The sequence below is a fragment of the Embiotoca jacksoni genome, unplaced genomic scaffold (genome assembly GCF_022577435.1).
Source record: "Embiotoca jacksoni isolate LCO1_2020_lvr unplaced genomic scaffold, fEmbJac1.0.p SCAF_27, whole genome shotgun sequence".
Classification (NCBI taxonomy): domain Eukaryota; kingdom Metazoa; phylum Chordata; class Actinopteri; family Embiotocidae; genus Embiotoca; species Embiotoca jacksoni.
The window spans coordinates 487,063-514,942 of NW_027185378.1; the positions used below are offsets into that span (position 1 = coordinate 487,063).

A 27,880-nucleotide genomic window follows, 5' to 3' on the forward strand; every position below is an offset into this window, starting at 1 on the left:
GGGAAGAAGTGGAGCTCTGAGGTGTACGGGTGGAAGGTTTCAGGCAGAAGTCTCCTCCTCAGGGTGCTGCTCATTGGTCAGAGCAGGGGGAGGGTGTTTCCTCGTCCGGCCTCCGCTGAGCTGAACACAAACACTATCTGTATCAGCATGAATGGATCTCAGTCTGTAGGCTCACAGCACGTCTTGCATGGACCATCAACTACCTCACCAACAGACCGCAGTATGTGAGGCTTCACAGCTGTGTGTCTGAAGCACGGGGGTCCCACAGGGCACGGTGCTCTCCCCCCTTCCGTGTACACATCAGACTTCAGGTACAACACTGACAGCTGCCACATCCAGAAGTTCTCTGATGATACAGCTGTCGTTGGACGTGTATCAGAAGGGAACGATCTGGAGTACAGGTAGGCCATCGCTGACGTTGTCGACTGGTGTGATCTCAATCACTTCCGGATTAACGCCAATAAGACGAAGGAGATGGTGATTGATTTCCGCAGTAAGGCAACCCCAACTACACCGGTGAACATCCAGGGATTGGACAATGACATTGTGGACACATAAATTCCTGGGTGTTCACCTCAACAATAAACTGAACTGATCGGACAACACGGATGTCCTCTTCAAGAAGGGCCAGAGCCGACTCCATCTCCTGAGAAGACTGAGGTCCTTCGGAGTCTGCAGGACTCTGCTGAGGACATTCTACGACACCGTGGTGGTCTGTTGGGGCTGTGCAGGCACGGAGAAGGACAGGAGACGACTGAACAAGCTGATCCAAAGGGCTAGCTCTGTCCTGGACAATCCTCTGGACTCCATTGAGGAGGCGGGCAAGAGGAGGATTTTAGCCAAGCTGACATCGATCATGGATTTTTTTTTGTGTGTATATTTTGTGTGTGTGCGTATATTAATTCATTGGTCTTCCTTTTCTAAAAAAATTCTTTCAATCCATCTTATTTATTGTATACGTATTTGTAATTTTTTCTTATTGTGTGCACCTTTTTTTTCCTAACTGTGTTTCTATGCTGCTGTGACAACTAAATTTCTCCACTGTGGGATTAATAAAATCTTATCTAATATGTCTGTCTGTCTGTCTATCTGTCTATCTACAAACTCAATATGACAGCAGGTCTAAAATATATTCATAGTCCTAATGAACTCAATATGACAGCAGGTCTTATGATATTAATTTGAATTTCTATTAAACTCAGCATGTATGACAGGACAGACTGACAACACTCAAGAAAACTGTGGAGCAGTTTGAAGTCAAATGGAAATATTCTGGTAAAAGTACCTCAAAAGTTCTTCTTATCTGATGAGAAATAACTTTTTTTAACAAGTTTCTCCTGAAAGAGAAATAGAAATAGATAGCAATATATAGATGAATACATAGAGATAAAAAGAGATGTATAGAGATAGAAAGATATGTATAGAGGTAGATAGTGACAGAAAAATATGTATAGAGGTAGAAAGAGATGCAAAAATAAATGTAGATAGATAGAGATGTATAGAGACAGAAATAGATGAACATGTATAGAGATAGATAGAAAGATATGTATAGAGACAGAAAGAGATGTATAAAGATAGATATGTGTAAATAGATAGAGCTAGATAGACAGAAATAGATGAATAGATGTATAGAGATAGATAGAAAGATATGTATAGAGGTAGAAAGAGATGTATAGAGATAGATATGTATAGAGATAGGAAGATATGTATAGAGATAGGAAGAGATGTATAGAGATAGAAAGAGATGTATAGAGCTAGATAGAGATGTATAGACATAGATAGGTATGTATAGTGATAGAAAGAGCTGTAGAGAGATAGATAGATCTGTATCGTGTCGAAAATTACAGAGATAGATAGAAATAGACAGAGATAAATAGAGCTATATAGAGAGATTGATGGATAGAGGTAGATGTAGATAAACAGACAGAGATAGAGATGAATAGATAAAGTGATGTTCCAGACATCTTGAAATCTCATTGACACCTATTTATTTAATATTCACACATACAGAAACACAGAGGCTCATATTATACTTCAAATTATCATAATAACAGCAGTATTATGGTAATGATAGACATGTAATCAGAACAATCATAGTAACCATACCGGGTTCAAATCATAGAGATCATAGAGTTAACATGTATATCTCATGTTTTATAAAATATCTCGGCTTCACCGGAAAGAAGAATATCGAGAATGACATAACACAATGAATAACAGGGCAGAAAGAAAGGCGGGTGTAATGTAGGTAACACACACACACACACACACACACACACGTATGTACATGTGGAGATATGGTGTCGCCCAGCAACTGTGTTCCTTTTGTAGTTCGAAGTTTCTCTGAAGAACATTAAAGAGGATTTGGCTGCTTTACAAATAATAAACGTTACAATCACACACTTCTTCATCAGAAACACATTCAGGTCAGTTTCCGATCAAAGATCAATATTTAAACGAAGTGTGTGGACGTACAAGAACCGTCATGCTGAACTGAAGCTTCACGGTTCGTCTGTCCTGGAATCTGAGGTTGTGTAACGCTTCGATAATGTGAGCTCAGTGAGCCTCAGATGAACGGGATGTTTTCAGCGGGATAATTATGACTGAACAAAGGGTTCACCTTGAAACTCAGCCAGGGAAGAGCTGCATCAACTAGAGCTGCATCAACCAGAGCTGCATCGACTAGAGCTGCATCAGTCAGAGCTGCATCGACTAGAGCTGCATCAGTCAGAGCTGCAGCCCTGCAGCTGTACAGCCCTGCAGTAAACACATGCACGTCCAGCATCAGTCTGCAGATGAAACAGCTGACTGCCAGCAGCTGCTTCAGTAGTGAGTTACAGTCAGTGTACCAACAGGGGGAGGAGGGCTGTTCCCTTCTACTCTGGTGTTTCCTCTGTCAACTGAAACAGAATGAATTTTTAGGATGGAGAAGATTGGTAGCAGCAGGTAAAGTCAGCATCACAGATGTTACAGTTGACTCTGCCGAAGCCGTGAGTCCGAAAGGTTCTGGTGCTGAGGAGGAAAAGGCACGCCCACGAAGATGAACACAGGAGAGCACCTGATGTGACTGCTGGACATGAAGTGAAGGTCGCAGAGCTACGACACTCCGTGAGACTTTAACTCCCTCAAACGTTAGCAGGCTAACGTGGCTCTCCCTTAAATGAGACATCAACTGTCCCTTCTCATCTCAACATACTGAAGATTATACCTGCGAAACATCATCACGTTCACATCGTCTGTGTGTTGCGCCGCAGTGTCAGCGTTAGCATTTAGCATGGCTTAATTATAGAATAAAAAAGAAGCTGTTCCCCGAACGTGAAGCCGCTGAAACATCAGAGCATCTCGTCTCCTGCTGTCAGAAATCAAACTAAAAAAAACCCCTCCTCAGCTCCGAAACAAACGACTTTTTTAAAGCCACAAAACTTTTTTTTTCCTTTCAGTAATAATAACTCTACGTGAACTAAAGGAACGAGGATGAACTCTCATTGAAAAACATCGATAACTTATTTAACTATACACCTCTCCGCAATAGATCATCTCAATAACAATGTTACAAAACTACCAGGAGTCATCACCTACGGTAAAAAAAAGCGGGAACTAAGCGAGCTGCTGTCGCACCTTATTCAAACATCTTTGTCACCTCCTTCAGCTCCCTCCGGTCCGATGCATTGACCTTTGACCCCCTTCATCTCCCTCCGGTCTGATATATCAACCTGTCTGTTCTGCATGAAGGCGTCCAGAAGCATTTACACGCCGATGCTTTCACGGACGACATGAAGATTCACACGAGCGAAGCCACTAAGAAAAGCGTCTCATTTACACGGACGAGGACGAGACAGACGCTCGTCCCTCAGCTGGACGCGTCCTCACACACGTTCACACACACACACACACACACACACACAGGACGACGTCTCGCTCTCCGCCTGCTGCTGCAGGCGTCTGGAGATGTTCACGACCAGAGTTTGAGAAAGAGACAGGAGCTGGACAGAGACAACTTCTGTCCTGTGGACACTGTCCTCTCTGGTGGAGACACAGATGAGAGGACCGATGCCACGTTCATGTCTGGTTAGCTTAGCTTAGCTTAGCATAAGGACTGCAAACAAAGGGAAACACCTAGCCTGGTTCTGGCGGCTCAGAAGCATCTTTCAGAGGTGGAACTGTGGACGTTCTAACTGTCCCCTCTGTTTCCAGTCTTTATGTTAAGCTAAGCTAACACTGAGATGATGGTGATGTCAGTCCTCTCATTCAGAGAGCAGATCCACTTCCTGTTCTCTGATGTTATAATGAGGAGTCCATCAGCTGGAGATTAGTTCCTCTTCCTGTATCAGTTCAGAATTAAAGGTCCAGATGGCACAGCACCGTCCGTGTTGACATGTCCAGGGTTCATGATGAAGGTATGGCTCAGTGCTCACGGGGAAGAGTCAGAGGTATTGACTAGCAGGATGCACCCTGGGAAATCCTGGAGGTCTGCCTCCGCCCCGGTCTGAGGAGAGTCTTCAGCAGACGGAGCCGGTGGGGTCGGCCTCTCCGGGGGTGTAGAAGTCGGGGATGGGGAGGCCGGTGTGCAGCGTGACCTGAGAACACACACACAGATTAATACAGTGTTTCATGAATCATCCTGCAGGGGGAACTGTTGGACCACCTCCTCTGAGACCGGAGCGTTTTCATCAGGAAGATAACCAGTCAGAGCAAAAAGAACTCAGAAAGTAGTTGAGTTTTTGAAGCGTCTTCGTTCAAGGTTTCATCTCTGCAGGGTTTTAAAGAAGCAGCTTGATTCTTCACTGACCTACAAGGAAGAACTGCTGCCAGCTTTTATTCTAATAATAACAATCATCTATCAGAGCTGAACATGAACACATTTACAAAGTTAAAGGTCGCAGCTAAAAAGTGAACTGAGACATGTTTGAAGACGGATCAGGTTGATGTGATCTAGTGTGTGAGAGTGATCCAGTATGTGTGTGTGTGTGTGTATGTGTGTGAGAGAGTGATCCAGTGTGTGTGTGTGTGTGTGTGATCCAGCGGTGTGCATGTGTGTGTGATCCAGTGTGTGTGTGTGTGTGTGTGTGTGTGTGTGTGTGTGTATGACCCACCTGGACATTGCGGTTGAGGCTGATGGCTGGGTAATAGGCTCCCTCCAGGCCCTCGAAGGCCACGGGGCCCTGCTGCTCATCGTTGATGAGGAAGATGAGGAGGCTGCGTGTGAAGTCCAGCAGCACTCCGATGGTGGAGCCTTTGGTGATGCCGCCGTCCGACCTACAGAGAGAGACGAGAGGACACGTGAGAGACGTCGTGATGTCCTGCAGATCAGCCACACGTAAAAATATTTTACGTTTAAAGGCTGCAGGAAGATTTTATATAAAACACAATTTATTTTGAAAGTGGATTTATATTTTGCTGATAACTTTTATTTTGGCGAGATAAACTTTTTAAATTTGTACTTAAAACTTCCATAAAGGATCATAAAACTGTGTGTTTGTGGTCCAAAATCAGTAGTAAACTCCACCTCCATATGTTTGTCACTTCCTTTTTGTCACTTCCTTTCTGTCAATTCCTTTTTGTCACTTCCTGTTCGTCACTTCCTTTTTGTCACTTCCTGTTCGTCACTTCCTCTCTGTCACTTCCTTTACCTGTTGGTGTGCGAGTTGTTGTGCATGAACCAGGAGCGGTTGTTGTCCACGTACATGGCCCAGGCCTTGTCGTCCTTCCCCAGCATCACGTCCTTCAGGACGTCACTCCGGGCGATGCCGAAGGCAGGGTCGGGGTGGTTGTCATAGCGATCCACGGTCATCTCCCAGTAGTGGACGCCGCGGGAGAAGGCAGAGTTTCCCATGACCACGCGGTCGTCATAGCTGTTGCACGTCACTGTCAGGTTGTCATTGGAGAACATGATGTCCGGGTGAGCGGAGGCGGGGTCAAAGGTGAACCACGCAACTGCACACAAGGGGAGGGGAAAACACACTGTTTATTAATGACATCACAAGACCTGATGGTGACCACGACTTCACACACATGACATGAATCTACATGTTATTAACATATCTACATTGATGGAGCAACAATATGAGAGATGAGAGGAAGAGTCAACATCACTATGAAGATTAATAATCCTTAGACTCTATGACAGGACTTCATCACTATTAATCAATCTTAATAATCCATAACCATTATTAATATTTCTTAAGAATTCTTAATCATCATTCATATTTCTTAATATTTCTTAATAATTTCTATAACATCAAACCTGCGTCAGACAAGTCTGCAAATCTTAGTTGGTACCTGCTGGAAGAGCTCGTGACATTCAGATCAATAAATTATTCATGATCTAATTATCATAATTTAAAAAGCATTTCTGAACTCTGAAAACTCCTACAAGCTTATTCTGGAGCTTTCAACCACGCTCTTCATCACCAGAGAGGACTCTGCTCGGCTGGTCTTCATCAGCAGATGCAGCTCGATCTGTTGCCGGGAGATAGTCTCCATGGCAACGGATCAAACTCCACTCAGCTGACAAGGTGCAGCTGAAAGCTCTGCAGAAAGCTCGTAAGTGGACGTTCAGTCACGTTTATTTATTTTTTTTTGTTTTGTCAAATATAACTTTAGTTTTATTAGCTGAGGTGTTTCAGATCAGTGGACTCGACGAGAATTTAATTTGTGCGACTTTCTGATGTTCATCCAGAGAAATTACCAAAAATCTGGCAATCATTTTTCTAAATGTAATTTTAAAGGTTCCCTAATGACTACTGAATGGAAATAAAGTTTTCTGTGTTCTGGTCCACTGTTCTGGTTCTGTGGTGCAGATGTGAAAACCTCAGCAAACAACCCAGACTACCTGCATAGTGCGATGCCTTCAGGGGCCCCTAGGACTTTTATTTGCTCTCCCAGCAGGTTAAATGGCAACAATAAGTTTCCAGTCGTGCCTGACGGTCAGCGTCTCTGCGGTCTAACGTAGGAAGGAGGAGTCGAACAGGCGGCCGTCTGTATTTTATGGGCTCCACTGAACGTTACAGTCAGCAGCTTCTACCGCTGAAGGTTTCATTACATTCATTTCTCTCAGGAAATAAAACACAGGACTCTAACAAACGCAGCCCACAGAGCAGCAAACGGCCGCCTGCTGGTCGGATGGAGAACTGCACTGATGGAATGACCTGAAGAGAGCAGACAGGAGAGCCGTCCATACCTGAGCCTAGAGACTGAATATCACAGGGGGGGAGTCCAGCTGGAAGGTGGGAGGAAGAGGAGGAGGGGGGAGGGGGCGGGGGGAGATTAAGCGAAGCAGACAGTGTAGATGGGGGGAGGTGGGGGAAAGGAGGGAGAGCAGATATGATCAGGAAGCTCAGCGGATAGATGATCAGAGGAGCAATTAAAGAACACTGACGAGTCTTCCTCCTACACATGAGGGGAGTAAAAGAAAATCAGAGAAGTCCGGTCAGGGAGAAGAGGGAGGTTAGAGGAGTGTCAACATCTGTGTGTGTGTGTGTGTGTGTGAGGAGGAGTCTGATGGATGAAGAGCAGCATTAAACTGACGGGAGGATGAAACACCGACCGCCTGAAGATTTAAATCATCAAACAGATTCACATCCTGCTACAGCCAGACGAATCACAGATGGTAATATTATTATTATTATGATGATGTATTTATCAAAGGAAATATAAAGTAGGATGTTTGAAACTCATATTTAACTCAACAAGCAGCTTGAAATTTGTCTTCTGTGTTTCTCTCAAGAGATGTGGACAGCAGCAGTTTATGAATCTTCAGATCTGAACTTCAGTCAAACAAACACGTCACTCTGGAAGGAGGAAAAAAAACAAGACTCTCGTCTGTGATCACGATGAGTGAGTGTGACACATTACAAGAGGTGTCACACCTGTTAATACACCTGTAGATAAGAAGACTTCATTCTAAGGTAACGGAAACGCAACAATCATTAGCTCTAGGTTATTTTACACTGATGAAAACACAACTATGAATATCATATTATTGTATATAGCGGAACTATTATAAAACACTAACATAATCAATCAGTGCTGATCTTTTGGACTCATTATTTTAAAGACGTTTTACAGACTAAATATTAAAGATGGACGCCATCACAGCTAAAATCTCCCAAAAGTGGATGCTGATGTGATTTGCAATTAGAGGGCAGAGACGCCGTATCAAAGCCCCGCCTCCTTCTAGACACCATGATATATGAAGCTACAAAGCACGACCACTGCAGGGGAAAAATACCGGTTATTAATAATTTTATAAAGAAAATGATGAGTGTCTGAGATGTCAGCTGGAATACAGGAAGTTAAAGGTTGGGTGCTCACATTTGATTCAGGTAGGAGGCGGGACTTCAACACCTGGATCTCTACACCTGCTAACAGGTGCTCAGACTCTGAATAGAGGCTTCACTTTTCTACAGAGAAGAAGTGGTGACACGTCATCCATCTTTATTCAGAGCGTGTGGTTCCCATCAATGGACTCTGATATTTACTGAATTTGATTAATATCAGATTGAGGAGGACGACCTGTGAGTCCAGCAGAGATCAGGACCGTCTCTCTGTGGTTCTAACTTTAACATCCTGACTGAGTGGAGGAGGAGGAAGAGGAGGAGGAAGAGGAGGGTGAAGAGGAAGAGGAGGAGGAGGAGAAGGTGGAGGAGGAGCAGCAAATGAAGGTAGACCTACTCTCAGAGGTCTGCATGATGAGGGTCTTGCTGTACTGGCCCGCTCCGCTGCCGTTGAAGGCCTTCACTCTGGACTTGTAGGTGCTATGGAAGTGGAGTCCGTCCACCGTGCAGATGGTCTCCGTCCCCACGTACACTTCCTGCAGACACACACAGCACTTCCTGTCAGGCTGGCAGACACATGCAGTACGTCACGATGACACCGAGCCGAATCTGAAGCAACGACCCATTCGGACCGCGCCGGGAGGAAACACGAGAGTGTGAGTTGGTACAACTCAGCGTGGGTCGGACGCCCACAGCAGACTATAAATAGAACCGAGGATGCGACTCGCCGGGCTCAGAGTGGAGCTGCGTGAGTCACAGAGGAGGAGGAGGACCTTCATCACTATCTGGAAACAGATTCTCTGGAATTAAATCATGGAATCATGGAGGGGCTCAAAAACATTTAAAAAAAAAAACACACAAAAAAAAGTCACAAAATCATCATGAAAGTAAAGTGAAAATTATCCTCTAGAGGTCACCGGCTGCTTTAGCTAAATTAAAACACCGGCTGCCTCAACAGACAGCTGCTAGAAACACAGGACACAAACGTACACTCAAGTTGGCCTGCCATCATTTAGTATGTGACTGGTACAATACATATAGTCTGAAGTTGTGGAGATTTAAAGAAGTTATGATGGAACAAGATTTCTTCACAGTGATGTTTCTGAAAAATAAAATGTTCTGTTTTCTCTGCGTGTTATTTCTGAGTCAAAGTTCTCACAACAAAAACTACAGTTTGGAGAAATATATGGAAGTATGAATTAATCATATCACAGTCGTGACTGAGTTTAAACAGGAAATGTTGTGTTATATATTTTGACCTCCACCGTGCTAAGTGCGTTTAAACTGTGTTCTGACTCCATCTCTCACTGAACAAAGCCTCTTTATTTTTCAGTAATTTTTAGATTTTCAGATCCAAATTGTTTTCCCTCTGTACGTCAGAACGTATCGTTCTACCTCCGAGAGTCTGTGAGGCCTCAGGTTCATCGTTTTACAGAGAAAACCTCCATTTTAAGATGAACGACTCGTGAGTTTCTTCACTAGAAGATGAAGTAACAATCAGAGCTGAGAGACATCAAAACATGTTAAAACCCTGAGAGAAGGAGGAGATCTCCCAACCACAGTTCAGATATCCTCTGCCTTTATTCTGGCAGGATCAATCAGGCGGTTTGAGTTCCTGTCGTAACAAAGCGGGGGCTTCAGTGTTCGGGGGGTGGGGTGGTCTGAGGAGGATGGATTACACGCTGAACCGCTTTGATGCCGGATCACAATCCTGCAGGATCATCGGCGCCGACAGCTGACCCTCTCTCCGGACGCCGTGTCATCCGATGCCCGGCCATGCCCGAGTCACATGACCTGCTGCTGCGAGCAGAGCAGTACAACATCGACTACAAACACGGCTTTCACCTCCCACCCCCCGGTACCAAACAGAGAGTCTTTGTGGAGACAGATGAAAGTGATTCTCTTTGTTTGTTCCTCGAAACATGAATCTGAAAAACAGGAAGTGATGATGTCATCATGTGTCACAGATAAATCCCACCTACCCTGAACGGACCCCCGTTCCCGTCGTCCAGCTCCAGGATGTACCCGTCCACGACGATGGTGGAGAGCGGCGGCTGTTTCCATGACAACGTGGCGCTGTTGTTCTGAGTGCAGCATTCCTCCAGCTGGAGCATGGGAGCAGCTGGGACTGAAGGGAGTTGGGGGTTGGGGTAGAGTGGAGGTTAGAGTCCACCGAGACACCAGAGGACGTCCACACAGATCAATACTCAATAAACGAATTAATTAATAGATTATCTCAGTAAAAAAAACAACTTTATGACTGAATATTTCAGCAGCTTCATTCGGAAATCAAACAGATTTACAAACAGGTCCCATCAGGAAGGAGCTGACTTTAAATTCATCAGAGACCTAAATACAACAGGAAGTGTCCGTTACCTTTCATCTGCACGAAGTCCAGCTGGTGGATGGTCTGCAGCAGTGGCCCGCTGTCCAGAGTCAGATCGAAGTCGCTGGTCATCCTTGGGGTGAGGGTTCCCTTCCCCCACTGACTCTCCGTCATCAGGACCCTCCGGATCAGAGCGTCCGAGATCTGACAGACGGACCGGGAACATTATTCACTGAGTTTACAGACGAGTCGTCAGAACTACTGAAACACGGCCTGTGAGAAAATCATCTCCTCATCATCATCTCATGAACGCTGACAGCTGCTCAGAGGTCAGAGGTCAACACTCCTCCTGCTCCTCTTCATCACGTGAAGAAGAAAAGACTCTACCTGCAGGAACCCGCTGGGGTCGTTCTCCTTGATCACCTCCAGACAGTACTCCATCAAACCGGTGGTCTGACGCAGCTTCACCGTGCAGTGGGAGATCTGATCCCGCACCACCTGGGGCAGGAGGAAGAGGAGGAGGAAGAGGAGGGAGAGGAGGAGGGAGAGGGTGAAGAGGAAGAGCCACGAGAGAATTAGTTTTGCAAGTCTAATAAACTTCTACAATAACAAGAAGATAATCACATGTTAATCTTCGGCCTTTTCTTTTAATCAGAGGAACATGAAGGAAAAAACACTTTAATCAAGAGAGAAAATATCAGAGAGACTGAAGATGAAACTGAAGAGAGGAAGAAAAGAAAGGACATGAAGAAGAAAATATGAGAGGAATAAGGGCAGAGGAACAGAGAGAAGAGGAGGAGGAAGATGAGGGGGAATAGGAGGAAGAGGGGGAGGAAGAGGATGATAACACAGATTAAACCGAACTGTTAATGGATGAAGAGCAGCAGGAATACCAATAATGAGATTAGCAGCAGGATTGTCAGTGATTGATCGGCTAAATTTTCTCCCTCGAGACACAGACGGAGTGAAGAGGAGGAGGAGGAGGAGGAAAGAAAGTGACATTTTGTTTTCACACGATGTAGTCATCATCGTCATCGTCATCATCATCATCATCATAATCATAATCAGAGACGAAGGAGATTAATTCTGCTCAGCAGTGACAATGATTCACTGAGATTTTTGTCTCATCTGACTCAAACATTATCTTCATCAGTGATGAGGAAGAGTCTTCTCTTCACATGCAGTGATATACATGATCGATCTGATTGAATATAAATGAGTCAGGAGACACCCCCCACACCCCACTCTGACTCTGCTAATGTCCACCTCCTCCTCCTCCATCACTGAGAACAGGGGGAGCTGCTGGACCCACGGTTGCTAGGAAACAGAAACTTCACTGCTGCCATCTGAAAGAAGAATCATCCTGAATACCGACTCGGAGAACATACATGAAGAGCAGGTTGTCCTCTGAGAGACAGACAGGAGGAGTTCTCACTGCTGCTGCTGTCCCTCCTCTGAACTCACAGAGGACAGCATAAAACAGGAAACTTCTTGTCCTCTCTGTGCTCTGTCTTCTGAATGACTCCGCGTTCAGCCATCCCTCCTGAAATCTGCTTTAAATCAGCTGAAATTTGCCGGCAGCCACAACAACAGCACAATGACGAGATAATCAGAGCGGGGAGGATTCATTCATCTGAGTTTAACCGAGGGAGGAGGACATCTAACATCTGTAGGAGAGCTGTGGAAGAGATATGGACACAGTGATGGAGGACAGAGTCTCTGCTGAGGGAGGACACAGTTTCTCTGTCAGAGTCCCAGCAGCTCAACATGCTGCAGAACTCCCAAACCTACATGTTAAACTCAAATAAGAGATTTTTCAGCCTCTTGATTTTCATACGGTGGTGGAAACACAAAAAAAAGTCACATCAGAAATATGAACTGTTGTTTCAAATCTACACAAAGACACTTTATATTCATTTGGAGGAGATTTCAAGTCCAACATTTGTCCTCCTGCCTCGTCCTGAGGGAGACGTCCGTCTCTGTAGTTGCTGGATGAGGACAGTGTGCTGTGATTTAACAGGAACATTATTCCCATCCTGTCCTTCATAATATTTATAAACCACAGATTACAGGAGGGTTCGAGTCCAGGACTTCATCACTGACTGACCCCTGTCACATGATTGATCCAACGTTACAACCAGCAGTGACACAGAACCTGTGATGAAAACAGCTTTCAAGACAGAAGAGGACGTCCTGCATGTCCTCCTGTTTCTGTTGGATTATTAGGACACTGCAGCATCGCGGCCTCCTGAGGCTGCAGCCTCCTCAACTGTCTTAAATGTTCAATTACTGATGATGTAAAGCAGCAAATCTTCATATTTAGGAAGCTGGAACCAGAACAGGATCAGAGCTGAAACAATTCAGCAGATCGCACCACGAGAAAAACAATCTGCAACTATTTCCCATTTTTTTCTCAAAAATATTGCTGCCAAAATCCCAAATTAAACCTTCTTCATTCTGATTATTTCCTGTTTTTATAAATTTTATCAGCAGTAAACTGAACATGTTCAGAATTTAAACTCTGGGAAACTGTAATGACTTTTTTAGAAACTCAACAAAGACGACTGATGATCCGTCCCTTCGGTTGACTGACAGACTTTTAAAGATGTAGTTGTGAATAACATCCTGAATATTTCATGCCCATCCTCCCTCCAACAGTCTCTGCTGCAGGAAGAACTCATCCCTCCATCTCTGCCTCTTCGTGTTTCCTCAGTTCCTCTCGGAATCCAAACTTCCTCAACAGTGAGGAAGACTCTGGGGAGCAGGGACCTCCTGGAGAACACTGAGGAGGAGTCAGCAGGGAGGACCGGCATCACTACAGCAGGAATAAAAAACCAGCCTGAGAGCAGGCATTGAGAGGCCGGCTGGTGTCCAGAGGTCGGAGCATCCAATGGCAGAGAGAAGACGAAGATGAAGAGCGACGTGGTTTCTGATTCACTTTGCGCTGCTGTGATCTTCATCAGTCTGAAGGAATGAGGCCGACAGCAGAGGCCTGGTTTTGATCATATTTAATAGAGTCTCTGTGTTACTTTAAAGGAGCACGCTGCTGTTTTCATGTCTCAGTGCTGAAGATGTGTCACCATGAATCTCATCCTCTTCATCACGGAGACAAGCTTTAAAGACGACGGACGGTTTGAAGGAAAAGTTGGAGACGCAAACTCTTCTGTTCAATCAAAGAGCTCCATGAGAGCTAACTAGCTTAGCTTAGCACAAAGACTGGAAACGGGGAAACTACTAGCATTTCAGTCCAAACATTAATCAGTGCAAACACTGAATGGTTATCATCACTGTGATCAGCCAAACCAAAACATTTTCACCCTAAAACCACTTTTTCCTTTACATTTTGTTTTTTGTACCGACTCAGCAAACAGGATCTAATGTGCTGACTAGTGAGTTCTGAAGATGCTGGTAGAACAGTCAGCTCAACGCGCTGCGAGTGGCGTGTTGTAGATTTTGTTCCCCAAAAATCAGATGCTTCTCTGCTCGAAAGTCAGACCTTTCTGAAAGAGGAGAGCAGCTCATTGTCTCCGAACTTCTCTCCATGATGGATAATCAATTAAAACAGTTTAAAGGCTCTGTGAGGGGATTTTCATCTCTTTCTGACACAAACTAAGAAGAACGGCTTCCTATAAGACAGAAAATTACCTCCAGTGGAAAAATGCAATTTTCAGGGAGCCTGAAACACCATCCTTCAAGAGGAAGACTGCAGCTCAGCATCTTCATCATGTCGGTGAACGCAGGGTTTAACGACCCAAGCATGTTTTATGGTTTAACATCTATTACACATGACATGTGGAGATGGTTTGAACCAGAGTGTAGGAGGACAAAGGTCAACGTTTCTTCCTCTGAGCGTTTACTCTAGCGGACCAATCACATGTGTCGGTGCGGTGGTCAGCTGATGAGCCCCGGTGACCCGTCGTCCCTCCTCCACAAACACTTTGTCCTCCGTCCTCCTGACTCACAGAGGACCACTTCTTCGCCTCCGCAGCTTCAAAACAACGAGCTCCAAATATCCCAGTCACCATGGTGACAGGAAAGCTTCGTAGGAGATGCCATAATTGATCTCATGTTTTCTGTGTTTCTTCTACAGTGAGCTTCATCTGGGGGATTAATCTCTTCATTAGTCTGATGATTGGACACAAATAAAACGCAGAGCTGGCACTTTGTTTCATGCAACAATCTGCTTTTCATCTGGAAATAAACACGGTTGGAGATGCTGCATGTGGAGGACGTACAGGGGACCGCATTAAGGTGAGGACTGCGGCGGGACAGAGACGCATCTCCGCTGCAGGACGACCACGTGCTAATGAAGCGGGTCGAGTCAGAGGAGCTCCACGTTCTCCTGAAAACGAGCCTCGTCTCTCCTCGCTGCCCTCCAGGAGACATCGAGGAATAAAAAAAAAACAAAACGGGGAAGTTCCCCTGCAGCACCGACTCTGAGGGAATCTCCGCTGATGGAAGCACAACCCCGAGCTGACAGCACAGAAGCAGCATCGGATCTGTCGTGGAGACAGAAATGTGTTTCTACTGCATGAAGACTGACGGAGGCACCGAGCTGACTGCTGGAATCAAACCTGCACCGAGACGCCTCGAAACATCCGTCCATCATAAAAAATAAAGAATAAAAAGACACATCGATCAGCTGGACATGTCTGGAAGGTTTTAATACCGACAGGCGGCACAGTTCCGCCCAAACATTACGTCACACAGCAACAACGACGACAACCTGCTAACGAGCTGCTAACATAATTTTCACCTGCAAAGTTTGAAGACCTACGTCATACTGTGGCTCCTAAATCCCTCAAATGATTCACATTCACTTTTTCAGACAATAACTGATAATCACAGCTGCTCCTGGAAGAAAATCTGAAATTAATTCATAGGAGGAAGAACAGTGTGTGTGTGTTGCACACATGTTGCCCCGCACAGGCCGTGTTTCTCGAACCACCTACATGTGTGAAAGCTGGATTACACGGAGCGTCCAAGCCTGAAATTGGATGCTGTTCAGCACAAACGTATCTGAGCTTCCTCTCCTCACTGCTGTCCACCGTTCAATGCCATGAGGATGGTTTCAGGAGAAACGAGGCGGTTCAAACACCTCTGGAATTTATATCAAATCTATGAAAATCTCTATCAAATCTATTAAATCTCTATCAGATCTTTATGAAAATCTCCATCAAATCTTAATCATCACCTGTCGATGACTAAAAATGTGCTTTGGTAATAAAACATCTCAATACAACTGCGTGTTTTATTCTTTTGCCACCTATAATATAAATATATATATATATAAAATTGAATATTTAATTTGTTTGCTTTATTCTAAGAAGTATCGAAGGAAGCTTGCTGGCGAAACTGAAGGGAGGAGCCCATGAAAAATATCCGCACAGTTCCTCTGCAGCAGATATGTCCACTCTGTTTTCATGGTAACATCAGTTAGTTCTACTACGATATGAAACATGATCATCAGTCACAACTTTAGCTCCTGCTCCAAAATGACGACATTTATTCGACCATTCCGCTTATTTTTTGTGTGTTTTCATATCTCAGGTGTGGGCGGAGTTATTATCTACCCACCAGGTGTGTTTCCATGGAGCAGCTTGCCGCTCACCTTCAGCTTGTGCTCGTGTTCCTTGTTCACTCGGGCCAGCAGCTGGGCTTTACGTCGGTTCAAGGCGTCGATGAGGGCGTCACACTGCGCCACCAGACAAGCCTCGAACTCCACGCCGTTCTCCTGCAGGACGAACACAAAGTAGGGGGGAAAATATGACACAACTGGGCGGAGAGTCAGAGCATCTGCAGACAGAAAGTGTGAGGAAATCTTCAGCTGGTGATGGATGACAAAATATAAAGATAATAGATATTATAGAGGAGTTAAACGAAGGAAAGGACGATCTCGGCAGAGCAGGTGTGAGAAGAAGGATCCTCCTGAATCAGCATCAGCACCATCAGACCGTCCACTTTCCCACACCTCCTCCTCCTCTTCCTCACCTCCTCCTCACCTCATGTCTCAGGGTCTCACTGCCTGATGATTATCACTGAGGGCATTAACTCCCACCTTCCTCCTCTAGTCATCTCTCAGCAAGCTGGCTGCTGAGTGAGGAGCAACATCATTTAAAATCACTGCTGGCACAGAAACACTTTCTGCCGAGTCAGTTTTCTGTTGGACTTTATGGAGCCGGATGTGAAAGTATTTTAACGTTGTATGTGTTGAACTGTGAGAATCTGATCTACAGCAGAGGACGCTGAAAACACAACTTCAGTGTTTCATTAAAATAGTCATGTTCTGAACGTAAATACTTTAAATATGACTAAACCTTCTTTTTTTCTGTGATTTTGAGCATATTATTTGTTTGTGCAGCAGTTTCCTGCCCTGGTTGTGTGTTCTTGTGTTTTCTTGTGTGTTGTTGTGTGTGTTTACCGACCTGGATGTGCTGCACCATGTTTCTCAGCTGGACCAGGAAGTCTTTGGCCTCGGTGGCTCGGTCTGACAGGCCGTTGAGCGCCTGGGACAGCTGACCCTTTGGACAGAGGGAGGACGTACACGGGTCAGAACTGCACTCACACACCTCCGTTATATACAGTTAAACCATCAACAAGTCGGATGTGTTTTTACTCCCGGCAGCTTGTCAGTGAGGAAACATCCTCAACTTTTATTCTTTGAGCTCTCCTAAAAATGTCATCCTGTTTCATGCAGGAAGTAAAAGATTTAAACGGTTTCCTGAGACCTTTAACACGGAAGGGCAACGCAGCGGCAGCCCAGCAGGGTTTAGTTTGGATGCAGATTCAACACATTCACTGAACATCGTCCTTCCGTCCGTCTGTCCTCAGCGGTCTCAGCTGCTGAGACGATGACATTTTGAAGTTTTCACCCCTGAGACAAACTGAACTGATAGCCTCCCACACAAACTGTCACTTCCAGCTCACAGAGCCGACACACACGGACGCATTTCACTGCTGCATGTTATTGTTCTTATTGGATTAAAGGCTGCGAGGCAAGAAGAGCTGAGAGCAGCGTACGTGATGGGAGGAGCTACTGTTGTTGTTGTTGTGTGAGAGAGTCCTGTTTGGACAGCAGGGAAAAGACACGGGAAGGTCATGTGTGAGGAGGAGGAAGAGGTAAAGGTGATGGAGAAGAGAAGGAGGAGGTGATGGAGGAGGCTGTGTGGAGAAGGAGGTGATGGAGAGGAGGAGGCTGTGGGAACCTCCCTCGGTCCACTGACCAAGCGTCCACTGGGGGCCGTGTTGTGTTCGGGGTTCGTTCAACAACCAAAGAAAGAAAAAATGACTTGAACTCCGGAAGAGAAATAAAACGATGAAGAGCAAAACGCTGTGAAAACAAACCATCGCAGCTCCTGGAATCTGACGGGAGACGGTCGAATGAGAATCAGTCTGAAGGAGCCCCCACCTTTGACCTCAGCGTTTGGGAAACCATGACAGCTGGGATGGAGGGACAAAGGGGGTGGCTGGGAACAGCTGAGCAAAGATCCAAATGTAAACTGGACTGTGTCGGACTCCTGGAAGCTTCCTGTGTGCTACGAGGGACTCACAATTCAACGTCCCCCGAGACAAAAGAAATGTTCTCTCATGTAGGAATAAAATCTGACCGTTTGGTCTTTAAGGGATGAGACGATCAATCTGTCTAAAAAATGTCCAACAACTATGACACAAACACAAACAAACCATAAGGTGTGACTGAATATTTCTTGGTTCTTCAGAGACTTCCATCACACCAACTTTGTTTGCTGTGCAAATTAGAAAACACGATTCAAAGAGCTTCAGTTTCAGCCCAGTATCTCAGGAAAGCATGTAATACACACACCCGTCCACTAGAGGGAAGATTTGAGACGCCTGATATTGTCTGCATATAAAAATGTTCGTAGCTTCCAGGTCTGAAAAATGAGTCCGATGCAGAAGTGCCTTAAACTGCAATACCACCGAGTGCCACTAGAGGTCGGCTCCAAAAAGCCTCCGGCTCCAAAGACTCCCATTCAATTTTTCTCATCAAATATACAGTCAATAAAATGTCTCCACCAGTTATCTCGGTGTTGTTAGCTAAAGTCGCTCCTTCTTATTAGTTTTCTGGTGCTCCATCTGAAAATAATCCGCCATTAATTAGAAAATAAGCCTCAAAAAGATGTGCTTATGGGGCGGGCTTGAGTGTCCGTTTGATTGACAGGCCCGTGGTGCAGTCAGGTTATAGCTATCGGTGGGCGGGACGTAGTATCGTTAGGTTTCCAATCAGATCAGGCAGATCCACCGCTCGCTCCTCCCCCAGCTTGTCCAAATATGGTCACTTCCTGCTCCAAACTGCTCCGAACTAGCAAGATGGCAACGGACAGAATCTGAACTGGAGGTTTCATAACGTTCACAAACCAAAGGGTGACCTCACTGATGGATGACGCTTAGAGCCACTTCCAGCTTCATAGTCACTGCTCAGATCTTTACGTTTACCGAAACCAAATAATTGCCCATCGTGTCAGACTGCTCCTTTGAAGGAGGAAGAGAGAATGACTTCTGATCGGACTCACCAGATGAAAAGCAGCAGAACAAAGTGGCCATGTTGGCGGCAGGTGTATCAGGAGGAGTCTGTGAAATCAATCAGCTGCAGTCTGCCTAGATGACCGAGCGGCCGGCATCACTTTCACATGTACCACTCACACGCCGCTGCTTCATTCCAGCCAGGTCGCTCACACACCTACCCTTCATCGCTGCTCCTCTTCCTCGCCGATCCAGCGACGGAACTCCGGTTAGCAGTCAGCCAGCTTTCAGTGACCGAGATGAAATGAAAGGCGCTTGATTGTCTGGAGGCGTTTTTCCGCAGCGTCTGTTAGAGAGCCTGCTGAACTCAGCGCTAAATAACCAGGTCAGAGAGGAAGACGCTTCATTCCTGCACAGCTTACGGCGACTTCCTACTCGGTGACGAGCACCGCGGTGCCAGCACCGGCAGGTCGGCAGATGGACACAGACCTCGAGACACAAACTGATGAAGATGACTTTATGAGAATAAACTTTTAAGATCTGGAAACGGAGGCAAAAACTTAACGACCAGTTTGTGTTTCCAGCTGATTCATTCTAAAACAAGGAAACAGTTGTTCAACATCATCTCCTGTTTAAAGACAGAGAAGATACTTGTCTGGAAAAAAAAGAAAGAAGCTGAAGCACAACAGTTTGGTTTATTGAGATCAGTCAAAGACCTGAAACTTCTTTTGTGCACGTTTAAAGGAGTTCAAGTTAACGCGCTTCAAGATGCTGATTCAGCAGTAGGCCTACTGCACATATCGTGGTACCGTGAGGAGGTCCTGACGCCATTCAAAGGGATGAGGCACAACTCCATGTTGCAACGAACTCCTCATGTATATTCTTATTTATATGAAGCCTTCTTTGGAACTGCAGGAGATGAATGATGTGCTGACTCGGGTTCCATTTCACAGATGAATCCAGTTCTTATATTCTGCTTTCTTGAGTTTGGAGAACCGAGTCACCGTCTATCAACCTCCGTGAACCATCAACATAATGAGGTTTCCGTCATTTCTTCTGTGATTTATGAGAACACATACAGTGAACTTATCATGCAGAATATTTACATCTCATCATTCCAGATTCTGCATTTTTATTTCCTGCAGATAGATTTCTCCGTCATGATTGTGATTTAAGCTCCCATGATAGAGGGACAGTCCTCCACTTCCTTTAATGCAGATCAACTCGGAGCTGTCCTCAGGATGCAACATCATGTTCATGGACAGTGGAGGGACAAGCGTCGTGAGACAGAAGGAGACAGAGGAGGATGCTGGATGTTTGGATGAGGGTCTGATGAAGTGGTGGGCGGGGCTTAGGATGTCCCTGATATCTGAGAGCACAAATCATCATCTCAGTAATTAAACAGAGTGGGAACACGTGCAGCGCATGAATAATTCACCGGCAGCTCTGGGACGAGAGGACTGAACAATCTGTTCAAGAGGACAGATTAAAGACCGGGTCCGAGGGGACAGGAGGAGGGAAGGAGGACAGGAGGACATGGGGAGGGAAGGAGGACAGAATAAGGACAGGAAGACAGGAGGAGGGAGGAGGAACAAGAGGAGGGAAGGAGGACAGGAAGGAGGAAACAAGAAGGACAGGAGGAGGGAGGAAGGACAGGAAAACAGGAGTAGGGAAGGAGGGAAGGAGGAAAGAAGAAGGACAGGAGGAGGGAAGGACGACAGAAGAAGGACAGGAAGACAGGAGGAGGGAGGAACGACAGGAGGACAGAAGAGGACAGGAGGAAAGAAGAAGGACAGGAGGAGTGAAGGAGAACAGAAGGACAAGGGGAGGGACAGGAAAACAGGAAGAGGGAAGGATAGGAGGAGGTATCATGTCACTGACATTTACCTCATGTTAACGGTTTAACATATTTACCGTTAACGGGATGTTCACAGTGATGTTAGCGGTTTATTGTGATGTTTACCCTGACGTTAATATTTACCGTACCGGGACACTCTCTGCTGTTAAAGCTCTCTCCCGTCAGAGAAGTTTGTCCTCAGACAGACTGTGACTCTCTCCGGTGTTTAAACAGGATTCCGTCCAGCCTCCACCAGCAGAACTTAAGTGTCCGCTGCATTATTCATCTGTGATATCTGCCGCCATCTATAATGCAGAAGTCGTTAACTATCCACACACAGAAACCAGGAAACTCCAACAGTGATCATCATAACGAGGCTCTCCGAGTTCCTCCGTCTGAGTCCTGATTCCACGGACACCTGGGACGCCGCAGCAGGAAGTGGGGCAGCACGATCTATTCTTATCAGCGAGGACGACGCCTGACAAAGACGATCGGCACGACTACCTGCGGGTTTTAACGTGTCGTGTGACACACATGGTCAGGAAGAACCTGCAGAGGAGTTCAAGCTCCTGTGAGGGTTGGAAAAGAGAATCTATTCAGGAAAAACAAAAAGTTCTCCCTCTGATTTTCCTTTTCACATCATCTACTTCATTCACTTCTCCTTTTATCCCGCTGAGGCCCAACCTGAGGCCCACGGGCTGAGATTTGGTCTGACAGACACCTCTGGTTTCAGTCGGAGTGTCATTTTTATAAAAATCAAATTCCGCAGACATGTTGGATAAATATTTAGTTCAACCATCACCGACTGCAGGGGGACAGCGTGTACAGCCTCTGTGCTGTTGCCATGGCAACCTGCAGTCTACTACATGGTGGGTTGAGGACAGATCGGACCAGCTGACGGGAACAAAGCGTCCTTTTAAACAGACACCTGCAGGGGAGCCACAAACACGTCGTGAAGGAGAACAGCTGCTGGTTTGAAAATCTGAAATCGGAGATCTGAAAGCGACTGCAGTCCGACTCCTCCATCACATCTTCGCGATTTACTTGGCATTGCAGAGTCCACAGCAGCCGAAGCTGTTTTTACTGCAGCTTCCACGCAACCTGGTCCGACCTCCAATGAGGACAAGGAGCCGTTGCTGCTCGCTGCGCGTTAGTCCGCCTGTCCACATGTTTGTGTCCCACTCTGCTGAATAAAGGAATAGGCTGCCTCCTGTTATTCTGTCGTGATGATGCACGATTTAATCTGAAACTATTCAGTGAAATTAAAGACGGAAAATGTGCGTTTCAGCCGTATCAGAAGCTCATTAAACTCTGCTGGATCATTACACCACTTCCAGGTCGGTCTCTCTGATCAGGACAATGACGATGATGCTGATGATAAATATGGGAATGAGGGTGGTTAAAACAGGGTCAGAGCTTTAACCCTTTCCTGTTGACGCAGCTGCTGCCCTCTTTTAAAGTGGGCTGATGATCCGGATGCAGCCAGCAGCATCAGTTATGCCGTTTTAAACATTTTGACTTCTTCGTTATCTTTTCTCAGTCGAACCACAAAGGAGGATTGGCCCAGTGGGCTTCATCTTCTTCATCTTCTTCATCTTCATCATCTTCATCTCCACGCCTGCAGGAAGCTGACACATTCAGTCAGTGTTTCCACCCGGAGACGTTCAGAGGAGAAAGCCATCGGCGTTTCAGCAGACTGGACGTGAAACCTCCAAACTTTACCTGCTGTCTCCGCCTCACTTCCTCTCTTCGGGACATCCGAGGTCGCACCGTCGCTCTCATTGTCCCGCTCTTCATCTCCCTCCTTCATTAACATTTACACAGATAATCTCCTTACACGGCAGCTGGAGGCGTCAATATCAGCGCAGGAGCGTCAGAGTAAACGCTCGGAGACATGGAACACCCCCACTGTGACAATGTCCTCGTCACATCTGAGAGCATCAAACAATCAGCTTTATATCTGCAGAGAGCCACAAAACAGCAGACACAACACGCTTTACAAGCAGGAGGATCTTTGGAGCCGCTAATGGCCCTCAGTGGTACTGCAGCTTCTGTATCGGCCTCATTTTTCAGACCTGACCGTGCTACGTTCAACGTTGTCGTATTCGCCGTGTACAGAGAAGAGTCCGTACGAACGGCGCCCTCTTGTGGTAGTCACCACGTCGGAAGTCTAAATGTCCTATAAGCCTCGAGTTCACCAGTTGTGACGTGTTTGTTTACAGAAAGGTCAGAGGTCATGGAAGTTCATGTTCGGTTGGATGTTAAGCTAATATATTGTAGATATATAGTCATGTAGATATATAGTCATGTAGAGTTTGTCTTCATAACTTAGATAATAGTCTACATCTGACGAAAATGTTGATCTCATTTTCCCTCTGTGACTTTGTATTTCCTATTAGCCTGATAAACTGTTAGCCTCTGTGGCTTCTAGACGCCCTCCCCACCAAGCATACGGCGCACACGACTTTCCGTGTTTCTTAACCACGAGCTCACGAGGTCCATTTGAACGCAGCTTGTAATTCAAAGAGCTTTAATTGACATAAAAATCTGTGATTTAGCGACATAAAAGAGGCACAAAAAAAAGGCGAGAACTTGGAGGCGATCTGTCGGCTGTTGGAGGTCAAAGTCAAACGAACAGAAAAAGACGGTTCAATTTAATCATCTGTACGATAATGACTCAACTACAACCTCCTGATTGCACCAACCGTAGTTTTGTCAAACATTTAGTGCGTTTCTCCTCCTCCCTGATTGAGTTTGTAGGTGTTCAGTGACGGACAGTTTCCTGCTGCTGATGTCTTGACTGGTGAGCCGCTTCACAGCAGGACTGACGGACACCGCAGCTCCAGACTGACAGCCAGCCTCATTACTGTCAGCAGGCAGGATGGGATAAAGCAGGAGAGGATGTCGGGGTTCCCACCTCCGGGCTCCCCCCACCCCCCCCCACCCCCCCACCCCCCGAGCTGCTGGCGGCTGCAGGTAGTTCCTCCAGACACGCTGATGAAAACACCGGAGTCGAAACGGAGAGGAGAGTTTTAATACTGGAACTGGCAGCTGGGTTTTTGAGGATCCATCTGTCACCTGTATTGGTGTTTGGATCAAACACATTCCAGGGAGGCACATGTGCACACCGGGAAAGGAAAATCTGAAGCTGGAAATCACATGGATGCAGCTTCAAAGGGTTCAGATCTGTGCTGCCTCTGATTTATCTCCCCTCCTGTAAACTCATCCCCCCCGCTCCCCCTTCCTCCTGCAGCTCCTCATTAATCACCTTTAATTGCCTCTAAACACACCGAGGTGACAGAGCGTGGCCCAGATCTGTGACCCCTCATGACATCCGTGAAGAGCGTGTGGATTTTGAACTATGACGACGGCCCTTTACTCTGTTTGATGTGATTTAGGCAGATTAACACACACATCCCGTTCACCACATTAAACCTCCTGACACAAATACGAAGAGGCGGCCGCGCCGGGCGAGCCGCGCTCTGCAGCTCCGACACTCCTGCTCCGGGTTTCTGGGACTGAGATCCACTCTGGAAACGTGGAATTGATTCACAGCGTTTCAGACGTGGTCACGCCGAGCAGGAGGAGGAGTAGGAGGATGAGGAGGAGGAGGAGGCTGTAAAGCATCTGGGATGGATTCCTCGTGGGGCCAGTATCTTAGAGACCTCCGCTGCTCTGCACTACATCAGAAGGGATTTGGTTGCCATGGAGACAGGTAGTTTGAGTCTTTCCCCATAAAGAGAGAGAAAGAGAGAGAGAGAGCAGAGTTTGTCCGGACGGAGACTACGAAGATTGAAAACCCCGAAGAGATCTTATTAAATGATAGACAGGCGGAGCAACGAATGTTCTGCCACAACTGATTCAAGATCCAGTTTATCTGTTTTACTTCATGAGGACAAAATATTCAAAAAGATTTGATCAGTTTCAGGATGACGAGAGAATCAGGACGCTAACGTACGTTTTCTGGTTTGAGTATAAAAAGAACACGTGATACTTTAAACCTCGACTGGTTATTATATTTCCATATGAACTGTTTAAAGGGCTCACAGAATTACGAAGCTCCCTTCAGCTTTTCAGAGACTTTAGTGTCTTTCAGCTCACTGTTGTGGTTGAACCCTGGTGTCCAGCAGGCCGCTGGGTTTAAAGAAAAAGCTCTAAGGACTCATTATACGCTTCCTGCCCGGCCATTAAAGAGCCAGGTGTTTCCCTCAGGAGTTTGTGGAGACCAAAACAGAGCAACAAGGGAAAACAAAATTGACTCCAAATGAATGTCAATGATGCAGGATCTCCAGAACAACTTCATGAGGTCAATATGGCTGCGTTTCGAATCACATCCTTCTGTTAGGACACTGACTTCCTTTGTGCGTAACAGGTTAGCGGCGTCTCACAGAATTGAGGGTCACAACATTGGCTAATTTTACCGAAAAATAACGTGTTTTCTTGACGGCGTTCGCTGCAGCTTCCTCGACCGCCACACTCTGCAGTTTGATAACAGCTCAGTGGTTCCTCCCTTCCCGCTATGGAGCCAAGATGGTGACCGCCACCGTCTTTGAGACAAATCTATTGATGCCACTTTCAAGAAAATCATCACAGTGCTTTCTGACATCTTAAATAACATTTTGGAAAAGAAGACAAGCAAAATCGCACATTTCAGGTCATCTGAAAATCAATCGAGGTTTAAAAGGAAGGCAGTTGCACTTCATGGAAGATATTTAAAGAAGCCTGTCCCGTCGCTGTAAGAATTTCTCCGCGCATCACACAAACAGGTGACACATTAGTATCGTCGTATATCTGCAGGATATAAATACATGAATGTATGAGCGTATGAGAAACACCCTGAAGCTGTGAAACATGCCCACCATGATTTCTGCCAGCTCCGAGCTCTCGGCCATCTGTCTCAGCTCTGACGACAGGTCAGGAGGAAGAAGAAGGAGGCGCGATGAAGGCCAGAATCAGGACCACCGGCTGGATGCTGGCACCGGTAGGCCGGTATCGTCGACTGGTTTCTAAAAATACTCCAGTTTCCAGTTCAGATCTGAGGACGACGAGGCAGAACGGTTGGTAACCTCTCAGCTGATGGAGATGAAAAACTCAACCTCCTCTGATTTTTCCATCAACGTGAGGTAACACTATCACAGCGCCATCGAGAGGAGCTGATTGGACCGGGGGGAGGTGGGGGTCGGTGAAACGGCTGTTTGGAGTTATGAGAGCAGCGTATCAATGTGAAAGTGTGTGTGTGTGTTTCTGTGGGCTGCTCAGTGCATTTATTATTTTCTGGACACCCTGAGACACATCCCTCTCTGAGTACGTGTGGGTGTGTGTGTGTGTGAGTGCTGAAGGACTATATCTGTCTCCTTTTCCTCCCTCCTCACTGAGAGATGGAGCGTGGAGGTGAGGGCTGCTGCAGAGGCGTAGATCAGCTGTGCCCTCTTTGCCCACAACAACCCAGCTTCCAAAATAGCCCTCAATCCACACTCAAGCCTGCTGCCGCTTCTTATTAAAGCTCCAAAGTGAGCCGAGCATAACGACAGGAATCTGCTCCAGAGACAAACGGTCAGAGCTGAAACCCTCACTGAGACTCTAAAGTTTCAAGGTGTGATGGAGCAGCGAGGCCTTCAGCTGCTGAACATTGTGATCTGAATCTCAATCAAAGCTTTTCACTGATTCATGCAGCAAACACACGGAGTTCAGAGTTTATAAGACGTCAGGGAGTAAGATTCATCCACCCACAAACATCGACAGTAACATGAACATCACGCAGCAGTGCAGCACAGCTAACACTGTTTTACAGGCAGACTTGTTGCTCAGCTCAGAGGATGATGAAGATGATGAATCACCGTGAGAAGACAGACACACACACACACACACACACACACACACACACACACACACACACACACACACAGATCATTTTACCTTGTGCAGCTTCCACATGGCTCCCAGAGCTTTGACCTCGTGTGTTCCGTGCTTCCCCTCCTCCAGACACTGGTAGCACACCGGCGTCTTACACTGCACGCAGTACATGCTCAGGTTCTCCAGTTCGTGCTCTGTGCAGGTGGAAATCTTGCGGGGGCTGGTGCGGCGGCTGATCCGGCCCTGCGCCGGCGGAACCAGGCGGTGCTTGGCGAGCGGGCCGCGGGGCGGGTGGCAGCGCATACGGCACGGGTCGCAGTAGAACACGTCGCACTGCTCGCACATCACCGTAGCCTCTTTTGGGCTCTTCTCGCACAGCTGACACTTCAGAGCGGCCGCTTTGCTCTGCTGGTACCGGTCCACCACCCCCTCCAGGACCCGGTTCTTGGGGAAGCCGCGGAGTCCCCGGTCGTCCAGGATCAGACTGCGGTGACACTGCGGGCAGGTGATGCAGGAGTTGCGGGGAATCGGCGGCAGGGATCCGGGCTGCGGGAGGAGGTGCTGCGGAGGAGGAGGCTGGGGGACAGCCGGGGGGAAGACCCGGACCCCGTTGGGTGATTTCTGGCAGGGGGTGGTCGGTGCACTGACGAAGCCCCCGTAGGACCCGTAGCCACTGTCCGCCTCGCTGTACAGACTCATCTTATCCAGATCCAGGTAGTCATAGTCGGACACCGCGGAGCCGGACGCTCGGCTGCTCTGAGGAGACTCCGCGTCGGGGGTCTGCACAAGAATGTTCCGGGCACAGGCCAGGCAAATGTTGTGTGAGCAGGGCAGGATGATGGGCTCCCGGTAGAAGGAGCCGCACACCGGGCACTTTAACTCTTCCTCCATCTCATCCATGGCTGCTGCGGGAGATTCCTCTGAAGGAAGGAGACGTTTCCTCGGTGATCACTCGGAGATACGCTGCGTCCTGATGCTGCTGCTGCTGCTGCAAATGCAACCTTGACCAGAGGAGAGGAACCAGCACCGAGGAGGAGACCAGCAGTCTCCACCAATAGGAGGGTAGCGTCAGCTCAGGGAGGGCTACTATTGGACGAGCAGAGGCTC

The 27,880-nt window shown here is 46.8% G+C and overlaps 1 protein-coding gene across 4 annotated transcripts; it reads right to left on the minus strand.

Moving 5' to 3' along the window:
• Window positions 1-1,971: 1,971 nt before the first annotated feature.
• Window positions 1,972-27,775, minus strand: trim9 (tripartite motif containing 9). 4 transcript variants are annotated; one of them, XM_069160552.1, is made up of 11 exons: window positions 26,837-27,774; window positions 17,028-17,123; window positions 16,214-16,336; window positions 10,990-11,100; window positions 10,653-10,806; window positions 10,259-10,404; window positions 8,674-8,812; window positions 7,181-7,219; window positions 5,685-5,934; window positions 5,094-5,256; window positions 1,972-4,577 (listed from the first exon to the last, which is right to left on the minus strand). In XM_069160552.1, the coding sequence occupies exons 1-11, from the start codon at window positions 27,671-27,673 to the stop codon at window positions 4,500-4,502; spliced, it is 2,136 nt and encodes a 711-aa protein (XP_069016653.1). In that variant the 5' UTR covers window positions 27,674-27,774; the 3' UTR covers window positions 1,972-4,499. The 4 variants fall into 4 exon arrangements, with proteins under 4 accessions (XP_069016653.1, XP_069016651.1, XP_069016654.1 ...); XM_069160550.1 differs by having other exon boundaries at window positions 5,631-5,934; XM_069160553.1 differs by lacking the exon at window positions 7,181-7,219 and having other exon boundaries at window positions 26,837-27,775.
• Between the last annotated feature and the right edge of the window lie 105 nt (window positions 27,776-27,880).

Coding starts and splice junctions, on each gene's coding strand:
- trim9 (XM_069160550.1), bottom strand. CDS start 27,673: ATGGATGAGATGGAGGAAGAGTTAAAGTGCCCGGTGTGCGGCTCCTTC. Junction 5,935..7,180: donor TATTCAGTCTCTAGGCTCAG/GTATGGACGGCT, acceptor CCTTGTGTGCAG/TTGCGTGGTTCACCTTTGAC. Junction 5,257..5,630: donor AACAACTCGCACACCAACAG/GTAAAGGAAGTG, acceptor CTCTCTCTGTAG/GTCGGACGGCGGCATCACCA.